Raw genomic sequence first — 12263 nt, 5'->3', positions numbered from 1 at the left:
ACCACCTAGGTTGGTCTTTTCATGTGACCAAGAGAATCAGTTTGGTTGGTTTGTTCATCAAGGGTCTGGACCAGACTATCAAGTGACAAGCATCAACAGCTTGATTGTTGACCAAGTGAATCAAGGCAGGCAGGAAGTTAAGCAAACAAAGTTAATTGCATGTTATCACGTTCTGATTGTGTCGATCATGGATCACAATATCAATCACTTGATTGTCTGGTCTGGACTCAATTGTTTAAAGACCAACATTGCATAGCTGGAGTATTGCTGCATGATAAAAGTCTCTAACAAAAACAATTAACAGCTGTTTGAAGTACGACTCTCTGTTTAATGTCCTGTACTAAACTCCATCTTATGTAAACTTCGTGATTTCATTCACAATCACACACTTAAGAAATGCGTATGGAAATTTGGGAAATAATTTGCAGCTAGCTCTCAGAACATGAAGAGATTGGTACAAGGTGTGCAACACTGCAGTTAGGCCATCTGATTTAAAATGCAAATTCACTTTACAATATATGGACATAAACCCAATTACATATTTAGTATCCACCATGCCTTTTCAGTGTTTCAGTCTACCAATGTACCAGCCACTTTTGACTTGAGCTTCAAAACATGGCAAATACCACTTGATTTTAGATCAGTTAGTCGTTTTGTTTGTACAGGCTGAATTGGGTATATGGACTCTGCTATTGTATGTCCTGTTAAAGTTTGCATCTTATGAATCTGTTGGCTTAAAGTATTGCATTCACATCCAGGAAATATGCTAGTGGTTCATTGTGGCATTGTATTTCCTGCTTAAGTTAATTGGAAGAGATGGAGATGTTAAAACACATGTGGACCCATTTCACAAAGCTCTCATAAGCCTAAAATCTTGTAAATTTCTTTTATTTATACTTACTATACAGCAACATAGGAGGTACAAAAAAAGTTATGAGATCTCAGGCTTACAGGAGCTTTGTGAAATGGGACCCATGGCTCCCTATCTATTCTGTCTGAGGCTTAGTTAACATTCTGTAGGGCAGAACTTGCATTACTTCCCTCTTTGTTGTCCTTGTGTTTAAAAATGTACAACTGTCCGAAAGGAATACCATATTTAACTTAATTTGTGCCCTTAATCTTCACAACGTGTAACAGTGGTTGTTGGACATGATTTCAGCCAGTTGGAGGCCATGAACAATGCAAATTTTCAAGTCACATCAAGGGGACGTAGGTGACCAAGGTACTTGAGGGACTGGTCATTTTTTATAGGCAAGGGGGCAGATGAGATTTTGGGAGTGGTTATGAATAAGTATCAGTGTATTCGGTAAACCATGGAGAAGTGTTACGTAATGGAGAAGTGTCAGAAATATTTGCTCGATTGTGTTTTCTGCTTTGTCAGTGCTATATTAATAGGTAAACATCTAATAACTGCATCACTTTGGGGTTCCTTGTGTGTGTGCTACAGCTGAAATACTGTTTAAAACAGCACTTTTAATCTTCTTTGTTTTTCTCTTTGTTTTTTCTCTGGGAGATATTTCTTGGAACCGTTCTGGGAGTAGACAATTCATGTTAGAATAATGAACGTCAAGCTGGAGTGTTTGATCTGTTCCTTAGGTGATAGTAAGACTATATGTTATGTTCCTGTTTATGTCTGTTACCTGTCCACAGGAGATAATTAACAACAATGGGTTTGCACAAATTCAACCTGTTCAACCTATTCATGTAGTCAACAAGACATTTTTTATCTGTGTCATGTATTTGTCAAAGAGATGAGTTGACATTGAAGTATGATGGACAATCTAGGTTGATTGAATTTATTTTGTTATTGGGAAATTATATCAAATAAAAGAAGTACATTATCAATGACTGTTGGCCATTTTGGAGCTGAGTCAAGGGGGAAAACTTGAGCAAGTGTCTTCTCGAATGAAAGCGTAGCATGCTAATTTAAGGGTACCGGTATATCTGATTGTATTACATATCTCCACTTTAATATACACTTATATAAAAGGGGAAAAAAAGGAATTTCTGAGATCCTTAACAAAGCACATTTTCGTTGACAGTGTATTGTCATATTGAACATGGATGTTCACAATTATTGGAAAGAGTTCATTTTGTTGTTTTGTAAAGGAAAAAGCAAGGAACTTAAGGCTCGCTGAAAAAATATCATTACTTACAAGAAAACCTGTCAAACTCCTATGAAATATCACAGCAGAATTTGTTTTCTGGAATTTCTACTGAATATTCCACTTTCTATTTGTTTTCACCAGCAAGTGAACTTGTGGTCACATGTCTTAATGTATTAAGTAGATATTGTTTATGAGAATGTCATCTGTTTCTTCTTTCTGTAAGATTGTATGTTTCAGTATGTGTATTTCAGTGTAAATGTTTTGGGGGTTAATACATTTTACTGATCAAAGTTCATGTTATGTGCGTTATTTTCTTGTGATTTGTTAAATAATTACTCTAAAACCATGGAGGAGAATGTGTACTGAATTGTTAGAGTTCCTACTTTATCTCTATGCACAAGATATGCACTGGTCAAATGTAGTGACTGAAACATTCAAGGTGTGATGGTATCTTAATATATCAATTTGCAATACCTAGGCATGACATCTTTGGGGGTTTTTTTACGAACCTTTGGTCCATAGTTCAGGTCAGTAGTACACATGAAGTATGATTAAAAAAAACCCATTCTTAAATAATGTCTGTTAAATCTATTCCTAAGTGGACTGAACAAAACGTGTGTTGGAAAAAGAAATTGGTATTTGTTTTAAATTTTAGTGTTTTTCCATTTTTTAGATCTTATGAAGGCAGTTTGAATTAGTTAAATGTTTTGTTTACATTGATAGCAACAGCAAATAGGTTTGGATTTAATCACATTTTTTATTCCCTGATGAAAAATAAGTGCAATTATTAGTAATTGCATTTCATTTATTATGCAATTATATTTTTTGGGAGTTCAAAATCTTTCATGAACTAAGTTTAAAAATCTTACCATACTCTTCTATTCACATTTTCTGGGGGGGCGGTGGGGTAGCCTAGTGGTTAAAGCGTTCGCTCGTCACGCCAAAGACCCGCGTTCGATTCCCCACATGGGTACAATGAGTGAAGCCCATTTTCTGGTGTCCCCCGCCGTGATATTGCTGGAATATTGCTAAAAGCGGCGTAAAACTAAACTCACTCACTCACTCACTCACATTTTCTGGGCTGTAAACAATGTTCGAGCATGTGTTCCAACTAACCCCTCTGTTATGCTCATAGGATATAGGCTGAAACACACTTTTTAGCAAATTTGGCTTTCCAGTCTCATGAACTATATCTTGCTGTGCAGACCTGTAACACTACTGGCAACTAGATTCACTGTTCATGGATGTGAATCTGAATTTTGCACAGCAAATACCCAAAGGCATGTTATGCAGTGGCCTAGTTGTTAAGCATTTGCTTGTGACACCGAAGATCTGGGTTTGATACATGGGTACAATATGTGAAGCCCATTTCTGGTATCCTCAGCTGTCCTGTTGCAGGGAGATTGTTAAAAGTGGAGTAATATCAGACTCACTCACTCACTCAGTGGTCTTTCAGCATCACTAGTGTACGATTCCTTTACTCACAATGACAAATGTTGTTTGTTTGCATCACTTTGGACTCTCAAATTAGTCACAAAAACATCAGGCCCCAATATCTAGGTACACTGTCAGTGACTACATTCTTGTACAGGTTAACAAGCTGAAGGCTGTTGGGATAATTTTGTTCTTGTTCATATTTCATTTATATGAGGAAAAGCCATGATTATATAGGAGAGGTGAAGTGACATGGGATTTAACATCTCACTTAAGAATATTTGGCTCATACGAAGACATGTATACGTGTGTATGTTTGGCTGCTTGTACTAGCCCAGACTTAAGCTGGTTTTATAGTGCCAGCTCACTGAGATAATCATGCCAAAGATAAGCATGAATACCCCACTCAGACACAGTATACTGACTCCGAGCCAACCAGTCTTTGTCATACCGATTAATGCCGAGCACCCGGCAGGGACCAACAAGTACCATATTTTAAGGTCTTTTGGTGTGGTATGGCCAGGGATCAAACCCTCTCTCCAGGCAGACACTCTAACCACTACGCCACAGAGGCGGTCCCATAATTATATAAGGATAAAGAGATAGCACGGTCTTTTTTCCTGCAAAGGGTTAGACAGTCAAGTGCAGAAAAACACAAGTTGCATGTGCATCACAAAAAAAGTTTGTACATGGTTTAACCATCCTGAAAGTTTTGTGTGCAGGGATATGTACATAAATTTTCTTGTTCTGTCAACAATGAATTTAGGTAATGTGATTTACTTTGCTTAAGATAGGATAACTCTGAAAATGTATATCTGCTAATGTAGAGAGTATTGACTAATGATGATGTTGTAGAAACAAATTTCTTTTCCACAGCTTTATGTCACACAGACTGCCATGAACACTTTTTCTTTCCAAGAGGGAGAGAAGAAATAAATCTATATTTTTCTTTTCTAATTTGATATTAGCAAATGACACCTTTCCTTTTGTGGTATATGTTAGTGATTTTGTACATGTTTGGTAGCCACTGAACTGTGTTAGATATTCTGACCAGGTCGGAAGGATGCATAATTGTTGGATGTAATGACAAACAGGATTCATCATACAGAGAGAGGTTAATATGTGTTGGTTTTTAGAAAGATATCTTAATCACAATGCAAATGTAAAACTGTTCAGCCAGATGTTTTTGTTTATTGATTTTTGGCATGCAAATTCTGGGAGTGGAAGTAAGAGTAATTAAGATAAAGTTTCAGGTTTCAGTTATAGTAAATGTATTGATTGCAGTAATATTTTTCACTGGTTCTTTTTGTTTTGTTGGCAAAAAGGAACTTTGCTTTTCAATTGAGTTTACCCTCATATAAAGTATTTTGATTCAGTAAACCAAACTGATAAGTCTGGCCAGTCACTCTGTTGGCAGTGATTGTAGCTTCTCATTGAGACGTATACTCTGTATTCTCATACCCAGTGAATATGACTACCAGTTAATGATCTGAGTATGTCAGATAAGAATGATGTTTATATATCTCAACTCACCAGTTATGCATGGGTTAATCATGAATGTAGTTAAACAGGCACGCATTTGATTCCTTTTCTCTCTGTATGGGGTCATTGTGTGCTTATACTATATAATCTCAGTCCAACTTTCTCAGTGTGTTTGGTGCTAATGGTCATGTTGATCAAGTGTTTAGTTGCTAGATCTGGTCCTGCCTTTCATATTATCCTTGATTATGTCATGTGTTAAACCATTCTATAATGATAAGTACACAGGATCTATTCACTTCAACCACTAAGTTTCAAGTGTGTATCAGATGATAGGAAAAATACACCCGAATGAGAAATTCTGTTGGAAGATACTGAGGGATGTTGATATTTCTGCTATGGTGGCAAAGAAGTCTTGGGTATTTATTATAATAGAAATGAAGTGATAACCATGGTTAATCAAGGACACTTGGATGATACTTCACATACAACCAACCAGGATCATGTGTGGAGAGACCTTTGTGACTGCAAACTGACTGAAACACTAAAGATAAGCTGTGAGCCTAAACAACTCTCGAGTCAGCACTTCTGCAGATATGCTTTTGCTTGCAATAGATCAAACCTGAGCCCATTTGCGCAAATGATGTCAGTGCTACAACTAACATACAGTTAGAATATTAGTTAAGATGACTGTACTGCTTTGTCCAGATGTGTCCCGAGTCACAACTTATGGCAATGATTGGCTGATTAAATCTTTAGCTGTTTGTAGGGTTATTACATGGCAGCAGATAACATTTTACAATACAAATATGTGGTCAAATATAATACTAAGCTATTTGTACGGTCATGTCAGTCATAGCATGGCAGCACATCAAAGACATTTTACGTTACATATGTATTAACTGTCCACAGCATACATCAGTCAATCTTTGTTGGAGGTCAAATAAAAGAAAATCCTGTATACAGGCCAATATTTTGCACGTCGTCTTGGGTGGACAGGTCAGGCCAGTTATATTTTCTTGTTTCACAGATTTTTGTCTTCAGAATACTTGAAGGCAGGAAGGAAAAAAATATATGAAAATATATCCCAAGTCAAAGTAATATTCCTTTTAAATACTAAATGTATTTTCCTTTTTGGCAATTTATGAAGTTTATAGGAGAGAAACAAACAATTAAATACTTTTTGTGGAACTTAACATTTTTTTACCAACTTAAACATAAGGATTTCATTTTTGAGAGGGCAATATTAATTTTTATAATTAATAATGACAGCTTTTAGAAATTTAGAATCTCAAACTGTTGCTCTGTAAAAGCTGAACCTACACAACTGACACATTGGTAAACTTGATTTGCAACTACCTTAGTCGCCATATTAAGCACTCTGCTCAGCAAGCTCTTGTACTACTTCTAGATCAGTCTGGAAGTATTTTCTGTAAGTGGCCCCATACAAAAACACAACATTTGTTGGACATTTTCTTGTGATGACACACTGTTTACAGAAGTATATGGGCAAGACAGTGTGCAAGTTTCACAATTGCGTGGATGATGTTTATTCACTTACATTATCCCTAAAAACTTCATTTTCACATGGCTCTAATAAACATCTCCTTATTATCCATGTGCTTATTATGGCAAATATGGTATAGATATTGTTTTGGCAACAGACCACGTGAATCAGGGGGTTATTTTGCAGATCCTTTATTATAGGTAATATGACTCCTGATCTGTTGTATGTGAAGTTGTCAGTCCCCTCATAAATACAATCAACATTGTGCATACAAAGTTATCGCATGCTGATTGCAGAGCATTGAAATATATTTTATTGTAATTTTGTACAATTTATTTGATATTTTTATGCACTTTTAGCCTTAAACTGATCTTCTTGCCTTCCTGATTTTACGTATTTTCTATTTGACACTGCAGTTTCTAAGATAAGCTTAGTGTTTTGGGTTCTGTTTAGAACATCTATAATCTAGTCCATTCAAGGAGTTTGTTTCTGTATTATTAAGTGTAAATAAGACTTTGATGGATGTAGATTTGGCATTTGAAAGATTTTTTTCCAGGTTTCTAACAGCTTTGAATTTATTTATTTACAAGAAGTACACATCACATGTTGTTGAAATAGACTGTGAGGGAGAGGATATAGTCAGTCGAATGAGAGGACAGTTAAGTTAACAATTATCTTTAATGTACATACTGGCCCAAACAAGCAACAAATTTAATTTGATTATGTGAATTCATTATTTTACATCAATTGTCTTACAACAATAAATTGCTTTACCAAAAGAAACTGACATTGTTGCAGATATATTTTTTCCATGTTTGACTATCCTGAACCAACAGACCAGTCTTTCTGTAATCTTTGGTTGGTTGTTGTTTAATGTCGCATTATTCTAGGTGGAAGTCTGAAAATAATTGAGTCTGGACAGGACAGTCCAGTGATCAACAACATACACAACTGGGATACATGACATTTGTCAACCAAATTAACAGATATGACCCATTATGGCATGCATGAGTTGCTGAAGACAAATTCTAATCCAGATCTTCAGGTGTCTGTAATGGTTGGACTGGTCCTGCTTTCAGTTCATTTTGCAAAATTATGACTGATGATTCTGATTCTGATTCCCAGAATTGCATGTATTCTGTCTGTCAGCGACATGGGCTGTGCCTAACAATGATCCAGCACAGAATCGAGCGACATGGCTCTTCATGGACATGAGACATCATACCCTAGAAACCCCAGTGGGTGGGTGTTTGGACATGGAGAAGTCTCTGGGAGCATCTTGAATAAAGTGGCATGCAACTTTCTCCTCTTTTCACTGAATTACCTGGTCTAGACTGGAAACCAACCAAATCAATCATATGAGTATCCATCTTTTATTGTTTTGTACAGGAAAAGCGCAATACAGAGAAAGCACACCCCAGTGAAAATGGACCCCAAAAAACGAGAGAAAACGGCCAACAAACCCGAGAACTCAGGAACCCAGGTTTTTTGTGTTTGTTTTGTTTAGTTTCGATCTCCATAGCCAAGACTGATTGGTTGTTTCGATAGTCACAATGAACAAATCAGTTTGATCGAGTGTTTATTTCACAGGTACGATTAGTTCATGATAGAGAAGAAGGATAAGAAGGTAGTGTTTATACTGACAAATGTACTGACAGTTTAGTAGTACTAATTCAAACTTTTGTTAATGTTTGGTTAAACGATTTGATTTTAATTTCTACTTTGAAATTTATAGCTTCGATAAACCAGTTGTTAGTGTCCTTCAGTGACAGGTGTTTTCTTCAGTACACGTATCACTGTATGTATTATCAATAACAAGAAATTATGTAAATAACAGCATTGTAATATATTGCATTGTTCAGAAACAGATGAAGAGTGGTAAAGAAATAATGCATAAATACAACTTGTAGATATACAATATAAACCTTTGCCATGACCATGGTATCATTGTTGCTGTCTTATGATATTGATTTAGAGGTGAATGAAAGTAAAATAAAATACATTCAGTTTTCTGTTTTATAGATTGGCCGTTTTCTCTAAACCCAGAGGCCGTTTTCTCTAGCAGTGGTGGCCATTTTCTCATGAGGGGTGGCCATTTTCGCTGGGGTCCGTTTTCACTATAACCCACAAAAGCTCATCTGAATTAGAAGGAAAACATGACTTTCGATTTCATGTTTGGCAAATGAACCCTCTGTTAATATCTTATCAGACAGGTGTTATTGATCAGAACATGGCTAATACGTGAATAGTCATATTAAAGTGGATGTAAAGAACATTTCAGGTGTCCTCTGCCTTGATGTTGGAACATTGCTGAAAGGAGGATAAAACACAAGTCTGTCTCTATATTATTCCAAGATACAGATGTCAGTTGAAAAGGAACTGTTCAACATTAAATTCATACTGTAACTAAATAAATCACAATGGAACAATGTTAAAGGATAATCTGAAGTACAAGAATCACAGGTGTGACATGATGCAAAACAAAATTCCTGACTCAAAAACATCCATGACTCCCTCTCATGACACCAGGAACTCATGATGATTCCTAACTTTATTTAGAATGACCAGAAATTAATGAGAATTCACTCGTTTCTCATGTATTAAATGGGAATATTAGCAGAACATTGCTCCTGATTCAAAGACAGGTGAACAGTTAGTATTTTGTCACGTCACCATGGACAGGAATGCAGACATCAATGAGACGGGGCATCCCACTTATCAAAGAAATTAGAAAGTCGTCCATGCTGTCACAATATCAGACCATCATTTCTTTCATTTCAGCAATATTTGTCAGATTTCTCTTATTGGCACTTTCCTTCAAAAGTTCCCAAACATTTCTACTGGATTTAGGTCAGGGCTACAGCTTGGCCAGTCCAATAATGTCATATTTTGGATCTGAAACCAGGCCTGTGAATGCATTGAATGATGTTTTGGGTCGTTGTCCTGCTGGAAAATCCAAAAATTTCCATAGAACACGAGAGAAGATGGAAGTAAATGTCCCTCTAGAATATCTATGTGTCGTTCACTGTTCATATTCCCTTCAAACACACAGAGGGGCGTTGCCCCAAACACAGATATATGCCACCCCACACTGTACTTTGGGTGCTGATGCAAAGGTTTTGCAGGTCCAGAATTTCAGTGTATTAGGAAACAGCCATTCAGAACTTTCATCTGAGAAAATAACATTGTCTCAGTTAAAATTTCTATGCTGTAAGCACCAGTTCAATCTTCGCTTCTTCTGTTCAGGTTTCATAATTGGTGATGGAATTCTTCGACTTTTCTGCCAACCCATTGCATTCAGCTCAATTTCCCTAACTCTCTCTTGTTTATCGGACAGGTAACTGCTGACTGGCCAGCTGCTGCTTGAGATAGACCTCCTGTTGGTGGATGCTCTCCTGCTCAACCTCCTCTATGCTGGGATGCCACAGACGATGCAGGATGCGCTCCACTGCAGGAGCATATACCGAGTGGGATGGGATGCTGCTGCGATACAGCTGAAATATAAGGGACACACTATGTGTAAAACATTAAAAATTCCTTAAAAACAACATGCATAAAAAATTCATTAAACTCCTGAAATCAAAATGCTGAAACAAAACCTAATCAGTTGAAGTAGAATGGTGTTTAATTTTGCCTGTTTATTGTGCTTGTATGGTGATATATCTGTATAATTATGTAGGTATATATGTGTATGTGTGTGTGTGAAACCGGAACATTTACTCAACTTGTATGTCCCATACAGGCAATATCCACATATAATATGTGAATGTTTTGATATCCACAACAATTGATATCCACAACAATATCAATTTTACACTTCAAGAGTGAGTGAGTTTAGTTTCATGTTACACCAGTCTGAGCACTTGCGGCTGGGGCACACCAGAAATGGGCTTCACATGTTGTGGGAATCAAACCAGTGTCTCAACTTGATGGACGAAATGTGTAACAACTTGGCTACCCCACCACCCCTTAACTTTAAGAGCGTATACACCAGCTCCTTCGAGAGTTTTTCTGATCTGCTTCCATACCACCCTATTTCCACCTCACCTTCAGTGTGTCCAGCAGGTCGTACAGGCTGATGGGGCCCATATCTTCAGCTGGCTGGTGGGAGGTGGCCAGGTGGTGCACGGCCACCTCCTCTCCGACATCCAGGGAGGACTTAATGCTGGGAGCGTGGTGGCCTGTCGGAGTTATAGCAGTGGCATAGCTGTGAAAGAAAATCATCACTTGTATCTTGTAAGAGACAGGGAAATTTGAGGCTGGAATTTGAAAAAAAAAAAAATACATACCATGAAAACAGAAATATTTCTAGAAATATTTTATACTCAGCTTGCCAAGGGTTTTTCTTTTTTTTATCTACAACTGTTGATATATCAAAAGAAATATCAACACAAGTTTCAAGTACCTGAACAAAGGTCCTGCCCATTCAATTATCAGTCAATCACAAAACAGTAGTTAATGGGCGTGGCCAATTTTGTTGCAGTGCATGGAAACATAGATAAAGAAATAATTTTGTTGGGGCAAAGCAAATATCACAGTGTTACTTGCAGTTTAATCATTGTGAAATAAGTCAACTTCACATACCTCTCCGAAGTCGTCTGATCCATGAGCTGGGTCTGACGCAAATACGGGTTCGGTATCTGGGCACCCATGCCATAGCGGAATTTCTTTTCTCGTAGCTTGAACCCACTGCGCCGTGCCAGTACCAGAGAAATAATATTCTTAAGCTGTGTCTGGAAGTTAAAAAAGTAAATTACTTACGGATCTGTACCATCGAAACAATATCTGTCAGTTGTGAAAATCAAGTGTGAGTGTGTCAGCCCTATAAATGACTGGGAAGACTTTTCTAACCGAAAAGGTGCATCAAAACAAAGAGTGAGTGAGTGTTGTTTTATGAATACAGAACTATCCAGCATGATCAGGATGGTTATTTGTAGGTCAGACACATGTGCAATCTGGGTCTAACAAACCAAAGAAAGTAACCAAGATTTAACATTCTGGGCCCCCAAAAGCAATCATAGCGCTATGACAGTCGAGTGAGTGAGTGATTTTGGTTTTACGCCGCTTTTAGCAATATTCCAGCAATATCACGGCGGGGAACACCAGAAATGGGCCTCACACATTGTACCCATGTGGGGAATCGAACCCCTGGTCTCCAGCATGACGAGCGAATGCTTTAACCACTAGGCTACGCCACCGCCCCTATGACAGTCGAACTCCCAAATTTAAACATAGTCTTGTGACTGTCATAGCGCTACAAGGAGCTGGGCCCAGGACTGTGGTACTGACACACTGACATGCATGCATGTGTCACCCTCGTACAAGTGCTTGTACGAGTTCAGACTTGCTTTCCCCCCCTCAAAAAACGCAAAGCAAGAGAACAAAGTGAGAAGATCTTATATAAACATGACATAGGGTAAAACTGTTTAGCATTAAATAGACACAGAGTGGAAATATCTCTCTACAGGTATAAACATGGCATCAAGATGAACTGCCTGACGACAAACATGATAAGGCATGATTCAGCATGATAAAGGGTGAGATTGTCCCTACCTCCACTGCCTGGATGAGTAATTTGACAGTAAGGGAGGCAACATCCTGTAGGTCAGATTCCCACGCACACACCAACATCCGACCATGCATCAGCGATATGTCAGGCAGGAGGCAGTCACGGCTCATGAAGCCTTGCAAAGAAAATGTGGTTTACTACTGTGCATTAACAGAAACAAATCCAC

The 12263-nt window shown here is 37.7% G+C and overlaps 1 protein-coding gene across 1 annotated transcript in view; it reads right to left on the bottom strand.

Moving 5' to 3' along the window:
* Positions 1–7885: 7885 nt before the first annotated feature.
* The window catches only part of LOC137273338 (transcriptional adapter 1-like), a 19913-nt gene continuing 15535 nt past the window's right edge, over positions 7886–12263 (bottom strand). The window contains exons 7-10 of the mRNA XM_067805945.1: positions 12082–12212; positions 11113–11261; positions 10576–10735; positions 7886–10022 (exon numbers count right to left, since the gene is read on the bottom strand). Of these exons, the coding sequence (XP_067662046.1) occupies positions 9855–10022; positions 10576–10735; positions 11113–11261; positions 12082–12212 (608 nt within the window). The 3' untranslated portion in view covers positions 7886–9854. The remainder of the gene's footprint in view (positions 10023–10575; positions 10736–11112; positions 11262–12081; positions 12213–12263) is intronic.

Source organism: Haliotis asinina, chromosome 2 (genome assembly GCF_037392515.1).
Source record: "Haliotis asinina isolate JCU_RB_2024 chromosome 2, JCU_Hal_asi_v2, whole genome shotgun sequence".
Classification (NCBI taxonomy): Eukaryota; Metazoa; Mollusca; class Gastropoda; order Lepetellida; family Haliotidae; genus Haliotis; species Haliotis asinina.
The sequence above is the reverse complement of the archived record's forward strand: the minus strand, read 5'-3'. Positions and strand labels throughout refer to the sequence as shown.